The sequence below is a fragment of the Cupressus sempervirens genome, chromosome 3 (genome assembly GCF_028749045.1).
Source record: "Cupressus sempervirens isolate cs-2001-9-10 chromosome 3, ASM2874904v1, whole genome shotgun sequence".
In the NCBI taxonomy this organism is placed as follows: domain Eukaryota; kingdom Viridiplantae; phylum Streptophyta; class Pinopsida; order Cupressales; family Cupressaceae; genus Cupressus; species Cupressus sempervirens.
The window spans coordinates 769,420,197-769,438,624 of NC_143120.1; the positions used below are offsets into that span (position 1 = coordinate 769,420,197).

General features: G+C 36.2%; 1 protein-coding gene across 1 annotated transcript; it reads right to left on the reverse strand.

The window, feature by feature from the left end:
* Positions 1-10,433: 10,433 nt before the first annotated feature.
* Positions 10,434-13,655, reverse strand: LOC149569066 (beta-amylase 3, chloroplastic-like). The gene is made up of 5 exons (XM_089821853.1): positions 13,491-13,655; positions 12,433-13,321; positions 11,981-12,191; positions 11,792-11,902; positions 10,434-11,676 (listed from the first exon to the last, which is right to left on the reverse strand). Exons 2-5 carry the CDS (start codon positions 13,128-13,130, stop codon positions 10,870-10,872), a joined length of 1,827 nt encoding a protein of 608 aa, XP_089677979.1. The 5' UTR covers positions 13,131-13,321; positions 13,491-13,655; the 3' UTR covers positions 10,434-10,869.
* Between the last annotated feature and the right edge of the window lie 4,773 nt (positions 13,656-18,428).

Here is an 18,428-nt window from a genome sequence, read left to right on the forward strand (position 1 = left end):
TTCAAAAATTATTGATGAATGTTTATAGGTATTAATGAATTATAGGTTGTGTTAATGAATGTTATGTGAATATAATGATTGATGTGTTCACAAATTATTGATGAATTTTTATATGTATTAATTAATTGTATGTCGTGCTAATGTATGTTATTGGGGGGGAGGCCAAATGAGCTTCCACCTTCACGTGGTTGGCCTTGTTAAGTAGATAATATAAAAGGATTCTTGAAACCAAGTGAAGCTCAAACTAAACCCGTTAAAAGCATTTTAGTTACAATTTATCTTTGTATCATGTCATTACTGTCTCTCACATGCATTGTTGTCATTATTGTAGATCGTGGGGATGTTCGAACTTTGAAGTCTCCAACATGGTACTTGCTTTTAGTGGGTGAACATAGTAGGTTCTAGGTGAACGCCTTAAAATGGCCTTAACATAAGTACTATGAATTACAACATGTTGCTTTCTCTATAAGTTGTATGCAGACTATGATTTATTGTTGAGTACCAATTGCTTCTTCAGTAGAAATGGACAACATGTTGCTTTCTCTACAAGTTGTATGCAGACATGGAGCTACTCTCGCAAGAGATTGTGTATCACACTTGTCCACCAAGGAGGGGAAAGTATTTGATTGTCAATATTAAGGTATATTAATCTTCTAAGTTTTTTGGCTTCGGGTTTCTTATACTATCTCTGTTACTATCAATATCTTATGAGACTCTCTACAAGTATGAGCTATGAATCTGTGCAAGTCATATGAAGGTGAATGAATGTAGATTGTAGGATGAAATATGACTCTGAGATTGAAGGGGTATGAGAGTATTAGGCACCACAGACCATAGAGTTTATTTAGTTCATACCAAGAGTTTCTTCCAAGTTTTAATTTATTATCATCCTTATTTTGCCAAAAATAAAAAAGAAACCCCGAGATCCCTATTCTCTTCAAGCTCCTTAAAGTCTGTCATAGCAAAAGTTATATCTATATTGAGAGAAAAATGTCAAGAATTCAACAGGTTGTGAAGACAACAACATGCCTTTGTTAGTATGCAAAAAGTGTGCATCATTACTTTATTGTAGTTATTATCATAACCAATGGCAACGATATATAATGATGTTTATTTTCTATTTGGCGCAATGGTGTTGTATGTCACGAAAACATTTGATTACTTGTCATGGAGTGACCCTATGAAGTAACTTGCCACTTTCATTTTTTAAAAGCGCTCTCATATTCAAAGCCCTCCTTGATATGCTTTGACATAAATGGACTTATGTTGTCATAGTTCTCTAATTCAATCTTGTTTATTGCCAGCATGTGCATTATTCACATTTATTAATGATTGACATGCTACATTGAAAATGTGTTCAAAACTCGCCACTACTAGAAAAAATGCAGTCATAAAATTAGCCCTTGAGCACAAAACTATGACTTTGATTTCTCATTCAAAGATATGGCCTATCAATGACAATCAATTTGATTAGTGTCAAAGGGTAAGATTTTATTTTTTAACTCTGACTACCATCAATATTTCGATGCTTACTATCGTCAATGGTATAAGTAACCCGTCGAAGCATCTCTACAAGTTGTCTTTATTTCGATGGATCCTACCATCGAGAGTATGACAGACTCATTGAAACATCTCTCATGGTCATCGATAGTTCGACGAATCTTGTCGTCGATGATGTGCCATAATCGTCAAACCATCTCTCTTGGTCGTCAATATTTCAACAATCCGAAGCAGTTGTCTGACGCCACCATGCGACAATGATGGCAATATTTTTCAACAAGTTTTGTCGTCAATACATCAAAACCTATCTTGTGCATTGAACTTTTGACTCCAGTTTAGCGATAGTAGTTTTCAATGTTTTTGAGTTGCAATTTCAATGGATGCGCATCAAAAAATAGGTCCAAATTTAGTAGTGGAGATATTTTTCCATGGCAAGTCAAATTGTGATATTGCTATGAGGATTTAACTGTGTGGCTTTTTAGTCGAACTCATTTACTCATGTTTCATGAGTAGTGATTCACACGAATCCATCTCTCATTACAATAAATGGAACACTCAGCAGTCATTGGATCTAGGTGATGCTCACAAAGGTGAAGCACTAGGACTTCTCGGGAGGATACCCATCCCAATACTAACTCATATTGAGCATGTTTAACTATGAAGTTTCCTCCATGGTTAAACCCACTCTACTTGCAACCCCATTTTCTCACGACTCATGTTTCATGAGTAGTGATTTAGCTGAAGTAGTACTAGGATGGGCGACCTCCTAGGAAGTCCCAATGCTTCACCTCTATGAACATCACCTAGATCTAATAAGTGCTAAGTGTTCCATTTATTGGCATGAGAGATGGTTTCGTTTGAGTCACCACTCATGAAACATAAGTCAATGAGCTTGACTCAAAAACTACGCAGTTAAATCCTGATAGCAATATCACAATTTGACTTGCTATGGAAAAATATCTCCTACTTATCAATTGGTGAGCTTAAAGGGCTTTCTAATGAATGGTTCATAAGGCACAACACTTGGTGAAGGTTTTACAAATGGGGTTGCAAGCAGAGTGGATTTAACCATGGAGGAAACTTCGTAGTTAATCACACTCGAACTGGAGCAGTACTAGGATGGGTGACCTCCCGGGAAGTCCCAATGCTTCACCTTTGTGAGCATCACCTAGATCCAACAAGTGCTAAGTGTTCCATTTATCATCATGAGAGATGGATTCATGTGAATCACTACTCATGAAACATGAGTCAATGGGTTTGACTCAAAAACTACACAGTTAAATGTTGATAGCAATATCACAATTCGACTTGTGGAAAAATATCTCCTAATTATCAATTGATGAGCTTAAGGGGCTTTCTAATGAATGGCTCATAAGCTTGGTGAAGGTTTTGCAAATGGGGTTACAAGTAGAGTGGGTTTAACCATGAAGGAAACTCCGTAGAAAAGCATGTTCGAGCTGGAGTAGTACTAGGATGGGTGACCTCCTAGGAAGTTCCAATTATTCACCTTTGTGAGCATCACCTAGATCTAATGAGTGCTAAGTGTTTCATTTCTTATCACGAGAGATGGATTCGTGTGAACCACTACTCATGAAACATGAGTCAATGAACATGACTCAAAAACTGCATAGTTAAATCCTAATAGCAATATCACAAGTTGACTTTTTGTGGAAAAATATCTCATACTTATCAATCGATGAGCTAAGGGGCTTTCTAATGAATGGTTAATAAGGCACAACACTCGGTGAAGGTTTTGCAAATGGGGTTGCAACCAAAGTGTGCTTAATCATGGAGGAAAATTTGTATTTAAGCGCTCAAGCTAGAGTAGCACTCGGATGGATGACCTCTCAAGAAGTCCTAGTGATTTACCTCTATGAGCATCGCCTAGATCCAATTAGTGCTAGGATGGGCGACCTCCCAAGAAGTCCCAATGCTTTACCTCTATGAGCATCGCCTAGATCCAATGAGTGCTAGGTCTTCCATTTACTATCATGCAAGACGGATTCATGTGAATCACTACTCATGAAACATGAGTCAATGAGATTGACTCAAAAACTACATAGTAAAATCCTAAAAGCAATATCACAATTTGACTTGAAGTGGAAAAATATCACCTACTTATCGGTTGATGAGCTTAAGGGGCTTTCTAATGAATGGTTCATAAGGCACAACACTTGGTGAAGTGATGGGAAGCTTCTTCACTTAGAGCCTTTTGCTCTACCAAGGCTACCTCTTAGCCTTCTTAGGGTCTCTTCTCTAACCCTAACCTAGAGGACTCTCTCCTAAATTTAGTTTCCACTTCTCAAACTCCAAAGATCCAAACTATGCACTTCTTGGCCTATCAAGCCAAAAGTCCACCAAAAGCTATGAGCAAAGCAACATCAAGTTTAGACCTCCCTAACGAGGTTCTTGGCACATTCCAAGCCATTTTACATCATTTTGATAAGCCATGCACACCCACAAGCCAATATTGTTATGTTTGTCCTTGTAGCCCTAAGAGCCCCTATTAGTCTTCCTAGAAACAAGGAACCTTCAATAACTTGCAAAATCTCTTAACAAGGCCTATTGATGCCTTCTAGGCTTTGTTTCCAATTGACTTAGGCTCAAGGATTCTCTAGGTCTTGAGTCTCCATGGTGTTCGTATAGTACCTTTTCAGGAAAACCCCTATTATGAGGGTTTCAAGGGCAATGATGGTAACTACACTTCTAACACAAGCAAATCTTCACTCTAGACTCCCTCCTCTGGTTCCTGGACACTAAACATACCATTCTTCCATTGCCCAATGAAGATTGGCACATGTCAATCCAATGTTCCATCTAGAACTCCCTTGCAAGCATCATTGCGCCTTGCCAAGCTTTCACTTGCTTGCCTAGGGCTCACTTGCAAAAATAGCAAACTGACTCCCACAACCTCCAAAATTGTTATTTACATTATATACAAAGGCCGTTACTTGATTACCAAAAGCCATAGGTTTTCAACCATGGGAATTCAAGCTTTAGGCATTTCAATGGAACCCTATCAAAACTAGACAGCAAGAATGAAGAACCTAAACAATTTTCAAAACCTAATAAAATGAAAGCTAGTGATTAAAACAAGAATGCACAGAGTTGTCACATGATCTCAAATTTATAATACATTCAAAATAGCAATCAAAACAATCAAGTTCTTGAATTAATCCTCCAATATCATGATGGAGATATTTTTCCATAAGTAGCAATATCACAATTTGACTTGTGGAAAAATATCTCGTACTTATCAATTGACGAGTTTAAGAGTGTGTTTAACAATGGAGGAAACTCCTTAGTTAAGCATGCTTGTGCTGGAGTAGTACTAGGATGGGTGACCTCCAAAGAAGTCCCAATGCTTTAGCTCTATGAGCATTGCCTAGATCTAATGAGTGTTGGGCGTTCCATTTATTGTCATGCAAGATGGATTCATGTGAATAACTACTCATGAAAAATGAGTGAATGAGTTTGACTCAAAACTACATAGTTAAATCCTGATATGATATGATAAGATAAATTTATTAATGTTCAACAAGATAGCAATATTACACTTTGACTTGCTATGGAAAAATATCTCCTACTTATCAATTGCTGAGCTTAAGGGGCTTTCTAATGAATGGTTCATAAGTCATAACACTTGGTGAAGGCTTTGCAAATGTGGGGGTTGCAACTAGATTATGTTTAACCATGGAGGAATCTTTGTACTTAAGCACACTCGAGTTGGAGTAGTACTGGGATGGGTGATCTCTCGAGAAGTCCCAGTGCTTTACCTCTATGAGCATCGCCTAGATCCAATGAGTGCCAAGCGTTCCATTTACTATCATGAGAGATGGATTCATGCGAATCACTACTCATAAAACATGAGTCAATAAGTTTGACTCAAAAACTACACACTTAAATCCTAATAGCAATATCACAATTTGACTTGTCATGGAAAAGTCTCTCATTCAAAAGGCACAACACTTGGTAAAGGTTTTGCAAATGGGGTTGCAAGCAAAGTGGGTTTAACCATGGAGGAAGCTTCGTAGTTAAGTTTTCTTGAGCTAGAGTAGTGCTGGAATGGGCGACCTATCGGGAAGTCCCAGTGCTTCACCTCTATGAGCATCGCCTAGATTTAATGAGTGCTAAGTGTTCCATTTACTATCATGCAAGATGGATTTGTGCAAATCACTACTCATGAAACACGAGTCAATGAGTTCGACTCAAAAACTACACAGTAAAATCCTAATAGCATTATCACAATTTCACTTGTCGTGGAAAAATAACTCCTACTTATCAATTGATGAGCTTAAGGGGCTTTCTAATGAATGGCTCATAAGAACTTGTTAAAGGTTTTTCCAATGGGGCAGTAAGCAAAGTGGGTTTAACCATGGAGGAAACTCTGTAGTTAAGTGCACTCAAGCTGGAGTAGTACTAGGATGGGTGACCTCTCAAAAAGTCTCAGTGCTTCAACTTCATCACCTAGATCCAACGAGTGCAAAGTGTTCCATTTATTGTCATGAGAGATGGATTTGTGTGAATCCCTACTCATGAAACATGAGTCAAAGAGTTTGACTCTAACTACACAGTTAAATCCTCGTAGAAATATCACAATTTGACTACTTGTGGAAAAATTTCTCCTACTTATCAATTGATGAGCTTAATGGACTTTCTAATGAATGGTTCATAACGCACAACACTTGGTGAAGGTTTTGCAAATGGGGTTGCAAGTAGAGTGGGTTTTACCATGGAGGAAACTCAGTAGTTAAGCTCACTCGAGATGGAATAGTATTGGGATGGGTGACCTCGCAGGGAGTCTCAATGCTTCACCTCTATGAGCATCAACAAGATCCAATGAGTGTTAAAAGTGTTCTATTTATTGTCATGAGAGATGGATTTGTGTGAATCACTACTCATGAAACATGAGTCAATGAGTTTGACTCAAACACTACAAAGTTAAACCCAGATAACAATATCACAATTTAACTTGGTGTGGAAAAATAACTCCTACTAATCTATCGATGAGCTTAAAGGGCGTTCTAATGAATGTTTCATAAGGCACAACACTTGGTGAAGGTTTTGCAAATGAGGTTGCAAGAAAAGTGGGTTTAACCATAGCGGAAACTCCATAGTTAAGCATGCTTGAGTTGGAATAGTATTGGGATGGGTGACCTCCTATGAAGTCTCGGCACTTCACCTCAATTAGCATCTCCGAGATCGAGTGAGTGTTTAAGTGTTCCATTTATTGTTATGAGAGATGGATTTGTGTGAATCACTACTCATGAAACTTGTGCCAAAGAGTTTGACTCAAAAGCTACACAATTAAATTATAATAGCAATATCACAATTTGACTTGTGAAAAAAATCCTTACTTATCAATTGATGAGTTTAAGGGGCTTCTAATGAATGGTTCATAAGGCATAACACTTGTTAAGGTTTTGCAAATTGTGTTTCAAACAAAGTGGGTATAACCATGGAAGAAACTCTGTAATTAAGCGCACTAAGTTGTAGTAGTATTGGGATGGGTGACCTCTCGAGAAGTCCCAATGTTTCACCTCTATGAGCATCACCTAAATCCAATGAGTGCTAAGTGTTTTATTTATTGTCATGAGAGATGGATTTGTGTGAATCACTACCCATGAAACATAAGTCAATGAATTTGATTTAAAAACTACATAATTAAATTGTGATAGCAATATCACAGTTTGACTTGATGTGAAAAATATCTCCTACTTATCAATTGATGAGCTTATGAGACTTTCTAATGAATGGTTCATAAGGCACAACACTTGGTGAAGGTTTTGCAAATGAGGTTGCAAGCAGAGTGGATTTAACCATGGGGAAATTTCGTAGTTAAGTGCACTCAAGGTCTAGTACAGGAAGTCCATGTGCTTCACCTTTGTGAGCATCAACTAGATCCAATGTGTGTGTTCCATTTATTGTCAAAGGAGATGAATTCGTGTGAATCACTCATAGCAATATCACAAATTTGACTTCTTGTGGAAAAATATATCCTGATTATCATACATCATGACACTCAAGTTCTATCTATTAATATGGTGTTGTATCTTGCTATCTTATTTGACTGTTAATGACTGTTAACGTAGTGGTGCATTTTGAACTTAATTGCCACAACATATATGTATATGCTTTTGTATTTATATGTTTCTGTACAAATGAACCCAGCCACCCAAAAATAATTGGCCAAACTTCCAAACCGAACCAGGACCGATTACCATGTTGAACAACATGACGATGGTGGAAAGCTATTTTACTAAGATAAGGAAAGGAATGAACAAATCAACCATAGCCAAAACAAACAGTTGCAATCACAAGGGGAAGACTTTTACCAAAGATGGAAAAAGGAGGGGAATAAGAAAGTCATAAAATCCTAAAGGGAGGAATCGCTTTGGATTCGCCAAAATGCATACCACTAAATTATATATACACAAGGCCTCTAAACTAGCACATAACTTGAATAGTCAAAAGCTTACTGCTAACAAAGAGATGGAAATATGCACCTTTTTTGTTGAGATGTTGTCTGCAAGTCAAGTAACTTTTCTTAAAGCTACTTGTTGGAGATCCTGCAAAAAGAAAGATAGAAGACACTAGCTTCAATGTCTTGATCTCCACCTAGATAACCAGATAACCAAGATTGACAATAGTATGTATGACAAAATCATAGAGCTGACATGAGCAGTAGCTTTCGAAAGGCATATAATAAACTCATGCAAGAAGGATCAAAGACCTTGCATACATCATTACAAAGACATCCTTTGAATAGCCTAGACCATCATATGAAGCCAATACCCAAGAGCAAGATGGCAAAATGTTTTCTCATGAAGCTATAGAATCACCATGTAACCCAGAGGCTATTGGCTGCAAGGAAGAAAGATTCACATGATGCACGTATTCAACTGGCAATTTGAAAAAAGAAAGTAGCTTGGTAGGAAAAGCTTCTGGAACAATTGTGTATGTTTTTTAACAATCATACACAGCTGTTCCACTAGTTTTTTCTATTAAATAATGGACTGGGAAACCTTTTGCACTAGAAAATTACTTGCTAGTGTGAATCAACAAAACGTCTACTGGCATCGCCTCTAATCTCAGAAATTATTCCATTTCCAAACTGTCCTTAGGAATAATCCCCCAGCACAGGAATAAGGTATCAAAGTGCACTTACAGATTCAACCATACATTTGGCACTGCCAGGTCTTCTAGAACAACACAGTTACTGATGCCTGAAAAATTTTACTGCAGAGAAACGAACTTTACCATAGGGCTGGCAGGGAAAAAGATTCTAAAATGAAACATTAATTTCTTCTTCGAATCTATGCCTATCTGCAGACGAATAGAAATCTCCTTTCCAAAACCTTTCGAATATCTATAGACTATAATAACCATTTAAGGTCACTCAACTCAACCATCATGCATGTCAGAAACAACATGAACCACAATAACTCCAGAAATCACCCATATTGCACACCAAGGCAAAGAAGCACGGTGACTCTTGTATGAAGCATCGCACTGCCAAATTAACATGAGAAACTTCCTGTAGCGTCAAAGAAAGAAAACCAACAGAACTTGACAGATGCATGAGTTTGATGCAAAAGTGTTGAGAGACAAATGTCTCTCCCACCCACATAACCAACATCTCACAATGAACATAAGCACAACTAGAGGTAACAAAGAGCAACAATGTGGCCCTGGGTATTAAAATGTAGGAAAAGACTACTCGGCATGATCAATTTATTTGTGTTGGATGACAATAATTATATTGTTTTCCAAACTCAGCTTTAATTTTCTGTAATATCAGGCAAAAATATTAATAAGTGCTTATTTGCTTCTCTATCACAATCTTGAGAGTTGTGAGAAATGGAAGCCTAAATTATAAATTGTTATTTTCTATTCGCAACTTTCAATTTCTCCTGCCAGCCATGTTCTAAAGAGGGGGCAAACCAGAAACAGATTTGAACTTGAAATTGGGTAAATATAAAAGCCTATGTTCTTCACTGGATCTAAACCCAAATTAAGTTTGCATCGGAAAGTTCATAATTTGCACCTAGGACTTCTGTATACCTGTATCTTTAAAGTAGCATGGATGATCAGTAATTTCATTCATCAAGCAAACCTGGAAAATAGCCTCAGATTATATTTGCCAATTGAATCATATCAACCTCCATTAAATTGCGTTCCGTGTGCTTTGCTAGAAACCCATCATCATTTGCCAAACACACATCCATAAACTTCAACCCAAAATAAATGCAGACGCATAGCATTAGGCACTCCAGTCAAACAAGTTCAATACCCCTTATATATGGCTGGCACAACAGGAAGCAAACATCAACGTTTGAAGGCTGCTCGAATATGTGCAAAGCTGCCGTGCAAATCAGATAATGCATTTTCCTAAATGATCCAGGCTTATTAACAGCTATGTTGACTGGTATTTGCATAACCAGTATCAGTGAAATTAGCTCTTTTGTGAAGCTATGCTCAAAACACTGTCAACATCATCTAAGACATGCCCTTATTTAAAATGGACCAATAACATACAAAAATCATGCATACTTCAAGAGATTATAAATTCATGTTTGTTAAGCACACACAAATATGACAATGAAATTTTTTTAATTACTGCAAATTCACCCTATCTGTTTCCAATCATGTATAGAATTAGAAAATTAAATATAAAACAAACATGAAATGAGGTACGTTAAACACACACAAATATGACAATGAAGTTATTTTAATAACTGCAAACTCGCCCTATCTGTTTCCTATCATGTATATAATTAGAAAATTATTCACAAAAAGAAAAACAAAATGAAGTACGTACAGCCATGCAAGTCTAGACTTCTCAAATATGCTTTATTGAAAAAGAAATTTCTTTCATGGTTAAAAATTCAGAGTTTTGGCACCACAATGTATCCCTAAAGGTAATCCTATGATGACAGTTTGAAGGTTCATCAGCTTTATTAGATGTATTAAAAACATTATAGTCAATATGGGTATTTTATCAAAGGTAGCAATATCAATATCAAGTCTATCGACAAAGATATACCGCCCCCAAGTACATGAGATAGGGAAATATGCCATGTAAATCGTCTTATACGCCAGGCCTCAAATTACCTACATAAATACATACGGAAAGAGGGAAAGAATTCCTCTGAACATATAGAGGATTCTTCTGGACAATTTAAATTGCTTCCATCCTATAAAACAAATCTTTTGTATCAAATTACACCACTAACGTTGTTGGATGTGAGGAATTTGTTGATGGCAACACACGCTATTTTAATTCAGGTAAAGGATATGAATGATTTCAGAGACAAATGTACAGTTACTCTATATCACTTCTATGTACAACTTAGCAGCTAGACCATTCTATTGGCAGTGTGTAGCTGCATCCGATTCCTCAACTGATTGAGCTTGAGATCTAGATTCAGCACTTCCATGTTTGTCTTTCCGCGGATGAAAAGTTCTGCCATCAGCCATTTGCCTTACAAAACGTACAAAGCGATTCCAATTATCCCTGCGGAATAGCTGCTCACTCATTCGCAAAAATGAAAAAGAACATACTGGTTCATATTCTTTACACAAACTATTCTCCAAGCAAAGCCTAGAATTCTTAATAATTTGTTTTTGCGACTCCTCATCAAACCTTGTTGTGGAATTTTCTCCAGAAACTGGTACATGGTACTTCCTGGCCGCAAATGTAACTTGTCTCAGCAAACCTTCTGGACTGCAATTTGCATTCAACGGTTTCTGTTCAGCATCTAGCATCTCAAAACATGTGCAACTTAAAGTCACTCCATGTCTACCAAACATTTGGGCAATCGGAAGATACCCATCATTTAGAGATGTATTAAAATAGCCTGCAGTCAATTCTGCCGAGTGTGATTCAGTTCTATAATGCCAATGAATGCCTCCAAGTTTTCCAGATAACTTGGTTCCCGTGTTACAGAATATGGCCTTCGCTGCTGCACTCATGCGCTCACCATGCATAAGGAGCATTCTGGAGTACCACTCGAGAAAAAATTGCCCGTATGGTGTATTCCAGGAGCCATTTGTTTTAAAAAAACCTGTCTCCTCTGGCCACTGCTTGTAACCACCAGCATCATGAGGACCACCAACTCCCCATTCCCCCTTCCCAATTTTCTCTGCACATGCCTTTAGGCTTGCGCTCATATACTGCATCAAAATCAATACAGCAATACAGATAAATCTAACTGTCATATATTAGAGGCAGTCGTCAAGTTTCCAGAAGTATTATGAAATCAATATTGTTTGGTAGAGAAACCAAAACCTTGTCATAACACTGAAACTCGCCAATGCCTGGAAATTGCCACGTTAAATCATCTGCTGCATATGAAGGGTACCTGAGTTCTCCCCCTGGACCCATTCCAAGTTGAATCTCCTGCAGTTAATAATTCTGTCAGAAAATAAAAGTGCCAATCAGGACTTCAAACTGGATGCAATGGTCACGACTGCTCACCGTTATGGTTTGTCCCAGAAAAACCTTGAAGGTGTCTCTGAAGCTCTTCATAAAATCTGAATAGACTTGAACAGGCGAACGGCCCTTTAAGACAGGAAGGGTGTCACACCCCAAGGAAATACACTCTATACTGCGCATTCCCTCTCTATCCGTGTAAACCAAATCAGGATTCTTAGCAATTTCTTCAGAGACCCAAGAAGGGAGAGGAATCCTGCAAAAGCACAAAATGTTATTGTTAGCTAAATGGAACAAAATACTTCTCAGCAAGCATACAAACTTAGGCAGCTCTAATTTTTTACCCAAAAGCTTTCAACAATTAACTGTGCCAATAAAAACTACAATGGACCAATCCAATAAATACTTTAAAGGACAAAAAATTCTCATGAAAATTCCTGCAGTAACTCAATTCTAGAAACACAGAATGAACCCAATTCATTTATTTTCTTACTTACCAACAAGAATCGCTAGTACGACCTCCGCATTGATGAAATGACATGACAGCCTGCACTTTCAATCTGTGCCTTCTTGCCATCTCCGCAATCTCCAAGTAACCAGTCCAGTTGTATTTACCGGGAACATCCTTCTCCACAACCCCCCACCATACGTTAACCATAATACCCTCCACACCTGCACTCTTCAAGGCCATAAGACTCACATTCATAGCTTTTCTCTTCATCAGCTGCCCTTCCAAGTTCACAATATTCAAGGGTAACATCACAAAAACAGGCACACCCTCTTGTATGTCTTCAGACGCCGGTGAACCCAAGGTTGGATATTGTTTCTCATAATATTGCATCTCGGAATCTGCCTCAGGAAAAAGCGACTCATTCCCTCCTGTGGACATACAGTAAGCCCTAGAACTACAATTATCCGGCCACAAATCACTAAAACGGTCAAACTTATGCACCTTTCTCCGGCATTGATCCAAACTAATAAAAGGATTAGATGCCGAAAAATCTGAGACACTGCAACTAAAAGAAGAAGGCTCGCAAAAATTTGAATTTAATTTACTCGAAATCTTTCTATGGGGAAAACTAACCCTATCTAACCCACCCTTAGCCCTAGCACAAGACACTTTCCCTGCCCTGGAACATTTTAACGACACGGAGAAAGACCCTCTTGTCGAATTAGCATACATTGAAACTGCCATACCAGAAGCAGTTAAATCTTACTTTATGCAATTTAATTTTCAAACATATATATCAAAACTCAAACCCTGTCATTTAAAACAAAAGCAAAAGAAAAAATGCCAAACAAATCGAAACAAAATGGCAGACGGATCCGTTAACTTAGCTTGAAACGGTCGCCAAATTGTAACGTATCGTCTACCAGTTTCATGGCCTGAACAACAAAACAATTGGATTTTTTAAGTATTTCGAAGCCCTAATTAAACTCCAAAATTTTCCCAAAAACATGTGTATGATTTAAGAAAGGGGAATTCATATTTCAAAATTACTCCCCTTAAAACAACAGAGTACAGGAATTCAGAACAGAATAAACTAATTCATACCTGTGACGAGGGAATGATCTTTGAAGGGGTTTCATGGTGGGGGAATTGTGCTATAGAGCCGATCAGGTTTACTCTTTTTAATCAATATCCACAGGTCTCGGTTTCGAGTCCCGTGGAAACTTCAGTTTCTTTATGAGTTGTCCAAATGTCCCTGACACTACCCACCCAGAATATAGTTGTGGGTGTATGATATATATAGATATGTGGACAGTGAAGATTGTTGATGGACAAATATCCTGTGACGTGGAATCTCTACTTTATTCTGTACAATCCGAAAACTCTGATGTCAATATTAAGAAGAAAAAATAATAACTATTTCCACAATATCTTATATTACTATTATTATTCAAATTATGAGGTCATTTAGAAGAATCGTAATCCTAATTTTATCGAAGAGGGGATTTTTTTTTTCGGGTATTTAATTTTGTTCTCAATTAAGTCTTTTTTTAATTACATACTAAGATTGAAGCAAAATTGAGTTATTAGGTTAAAAGATTGTAGCAAATTGTAAAGAGTTCCTTGTCATGTTTTAGAACATACTTTATGTTGTTTTACAACATACTTTATGATTTGTTAAGAGTTATTAGGTAAAAAAGATGTTCAAGAATTGTAAGAGTTTTTGTGTCATGTTTTAGAACATACTTTATGATATGTTATTTTAGAACATACTTTGTGATTGGTTAATACAAATGGATAGTTAAAAATATCAAGGCGTTATTATTAGTAGTGGGTCATTGAGAATATTATGAGAATTGTTTAAAAATATCTTTATCAATATTTTGGATCAAGTTTTATGATTTATTTTACATCAACATATTAAATCACACTTGTATCAACATTTTAGATGAAATTTTGTGATCTAATCTATTTTTAGCATATTAAATCACACTTGTATTAACATTTTGGATAAAGTTTTTTCCATTATATTTTATGATTTATTATTAGGAAAAAGAGGTTTAGCAAAATTGTGAGTTTTTGTGTGATGTTTTAGAACACATGTTGTGATCTGTTGGTGGTGATGGATAATTAAAATATTTTGTGATTTATTATAAGCCGTGGATCATTGAGAATATTATTAAAATCATGTACAATCTTTGATTCTACATCAAGTTTTGTGATCTATTTTATATCGACATATTAAATCACACTTGTATCAACATTTTAGATCAACTTTTGTAATGTATTTTATATTGACACATTAAATCACACTCCATGATCCACAAGTAATGATAAATTAGGAAGAATGATTTGGAACATTAATGTGAAAAAACCTAACATATTTTTATCCTAAAAACATTCATATTCACTCCTCATTTTTGTGAGGGTGGGATAGGATTCTTGCTTGAATAATGATAATTCTTATTGTTGTTCATTATTTAAATTATTTTGTCTATTTGGTAGATATATTTCTTGACATAGGAAAACATGTATTGATGTCACTAGATTATTAGTGTAGCTTTACATGTGATAAATATGTGTACAGTCTTAAATTGGAAGCACTTCAATTTATGACTATTTAGAACCCTATTCAATGTAATTTAATAATAAATTTGCATTTAAGATGTATCCATACCTCTCTCCTATCCTCTTCTTAAATGGGATCTAGGTAGGACCTAATAAGTGCTCCTTAGTATTCCTATTCTACAAAGCAAAACTAGAGGTAGGATCTATTTATCTAGGTCCTCCTCTTTCCTTAGACTTTGATCATTGAAAAGGGATTTGCTCATAATCTAGACCTAATTTATGGAGTTTAGGACTTGTACATAAGTCTTAAGATAGTCTCGAGAGTTTCTACACCTAATTGTCCAGAACGTAGTTGACCCCTAACCAATTTGGGGTGCAACATGCCCCAAATTAGGTCCCATTTTGGGTCTTGGAAGTTGGTCCCTCTCGAGGTTTGTTCTGGAGTTAGGTTTTTGAGCCTAGTCGGCCTATAGGAGGAAGTTAATCTAAATCCTATGTAAACACCCTCAATTTCTTCATTTGGCATGGAGGATGTATGTGAAAAATCAAGCAAAAAAGCATATGCATGCTAAAGAAAGATCAAAGAAAGTATTTCTTATGTGGACAACCCAATTTGTCTTTGTACATTTGCAAGGTGAAAACAAGGAGGCTTGGAAACATCCTTTGAAGCAAGAGAGTTCTCCATCTTCTTCTTCATATTCCATTATTTAAGCATTCAAGATTTAATCATGGAGTAGCAAACATGGATCATGAGTATGGCTTAGAGTACTTTAGCCTTGAGGCATAGTATGCTTTCTAGGTTATCCTCAGATCTATGCATTATTATTTCATCCATATTCAAGCACATTATTTCATGTTAGGGTTTTTGATTCAAGGATTTGGATCCTTGCATTACACATTCAAAGCTCATACATGAACATCACACACATTACATTTGACAAACTTGGCTATCTGTGGAATTGGAAATCACCAAAACATGGGGTTGACTAAGGAAAACCCCTAACTAGCCACCCAACATCCCAAAATTCAGATATTAGTAGATCTTGGAATGGAAAACTAGTCACATATTAGAGTACCATTTTTGTCATTTATCATAACTATGAACTTAGAATCACCATCACACACATTTTATCAAGGTTGCAGTTCCCTTGATCTTCTAGTTCACCCCTGATCACCCAGTTTGCCCCTAACAGATCGTCGAACGATTTTGGGTTTTGTTTATCTCGCACTTTTGGGCCCAAACCTAATTGTGTTTAATTTTGGAAGTAGTAAAACGCACAAAAATCCAAGTTCCAGTTCCTAAGGTAAGTATCTGTATTCCTCATAGTCAATTCAACATTTCATATTAAGTATATTGGTTTACTTTACATTGTGTATCTTGCATATGTCTAGAAGAAACTAGTTCAAATCTCAAGGGTGAGTGGCATTATTTTTCCTACCTGTATGATCATTAGATCTTGGCTTGTGTTGATTCTCCTTTATCCCTTGGATTGCATTAACCTACTAAGGTTTGACACCTTTGAGGGTTGGTTTAAAAGAATCTCTTCCCTTGGACTCAATCCTTTTGAGGTGTGTGTGGTTATGTGATGAACTAAGGGTTAGTTTCCTTAATTCACATTTCCCCCTACATATTTTTAGTGAACCCGACCTACGAAATTTCCACTTTTGATATTGGTGTTAGATTTCCTTTTACTAACATATCTTTAAATATTGCATATGTTTTTGCATTTGCTTATTTCAAAATTACAATAAAATTTATTGCATTGCATGAAGTTTTTATTCAAGATGTTTGACTTATTTTGTGAATACTTTGATAATATTTATAGGAATGATAGATAAGGATCATCTTTGTGAGGAGGATGTGTTGAATGTGGTATCACATGATATACATTTTCATTCTTATGCATATTTGTCAAACACTTTTTATGATAATTTGTGTGCATGGTTGCCTTTTTCTACGACTGTTTGTTCTATTGATGCACCTCATTTACATTATGAAAAGCCTTTGATGATTGTTAAGGTTTGTCCTGAACTTATTGTTAACAATAAACCTTCAAACCCCTTGAACTATTTCATTGATCAAGATTTTGTTGCTCATGCTTATTGCACTCAAAATAATCCTCAACTTATTGTTTTTTACTCTTTACCACCTTCTCAACATATGCTTCCTCAAGCACCTCGATTACCAACTACTTCTTTCAAGGAGTATGATTTGGTGGAGCAATTGCGAGCTACCCCTGCTAAGATCTCTCTCTGGGAATTGCTTCAAAATTTGCCTACTTACCATGAAGCTTTGCAAAAGGCTTTATCTACTCTTCCAATTCCATCACCCAATAAAAATACTATTAATTCCTTTTTGGATTGTACGTATATTGTGTCATCCTTTCCTCCTACTATCTTCACTGAAAATGATCTTCCTCCTTTAGAGATTTAGAATAGGTATGATGTTCTTATGGTTGCTAAGTCTATTAATAGAAAAACCATACATCGCACTTTAATTGATAATGGTTTGGACTTGAATGTTTGTAGCATAGACATGTTAAAAGCTATGCAAGCTAATCTTTCAACTATTCAACATGATTATGTGACTATTTATGGATTTGACAACATTGCTAAAAACACTTTGTGGATTATTACATTACCTATTAAGGTCAATTATGTCATCTTAGAGACCTTTATGTGTGTCATGCATGGCCTACTAAATATTTATTCTCTTAGGAAGACCTTGATTACATGTTATGCATGCTCTTCCTTCTACACTTCATAGGAAGGTGTATTTAGTTTATAATAATCTCATGTATACTCTTCCTGTGGATGACAAGCTTAATCCTTGTTTAAATGTTGAATGTTCTCAAACTTCTTCTACACAAGATTCTACGAAAACCAAAACTAAAGAAGAATCAACTAAGAATAAAAACCCTTCTTCTCTTTCTAAGGATGATTGGGCGACTCTAGATTTTAATCTTATATTTATTGGAGAATATAAGGTATTGGATTTATCCTTTATGAAAACACAGAATGAACTTGAAAATAAGATAGCTACCCCACTTATGAGTAAATTGAAAAATACATTTGTGCATGATTCTACCAAAGAAACTATGGAAACTCTTAAGCCTAATTGTTATGAGATACATATTTATGAATCACCTTTAACTCCTGAAAAAATGGTTGATTTTTATAGTCCTTGATACACTTTGTTAAAGAAATTTGGATTTAACGACAAGGGTTGTGGCAAATTTGAACAAGAAATAAAGGTTCCTTTTTTTTAGTGGTTTTCCTAAACATACATTTGGATTGAGATTCAATCCTTACAATAAACCTTCATTATTCCCTCTTAATGTTAATCACATTTGATGTGAACCTCTTAAGCTAGTTAACCCCAATCTTTTGGACTTTGACAAGAAAACAAAAATGGATCCTTTTCCTGACAATGAAGCTCTAATGGATTTTATAGGAGTTTATGATAATCTTCAT

What these genes read in the sequence shown, in the direction of transcription:
- LOC149569066 (XM_089821853.1), bottom strand. Translation starts at nt 13,130, where the DNA reads ATGGCAGTTTCAATGTATGCTAATTCGACAAGAGGGTCTTTCTCCGTG. An exon ending in CGTACTAGCGATTCTTGTTG is followed by an intron (nt 12,192 to 12,432) that starts GTAAGTAAGAAA and finishes GTGCTTTTGCAG; the next exon opens with GATTCCTCTCCCTTCTTGGG. An exon ending in AGTTTCAGTGTTATGACAAG is followed by an intron (nt 11,677 to 11,791) that starts GTTTTGGTTTCT and finishes ATTTTGATGCAG; the next exon opens with TATATGAGCGCAAGCCTAAA.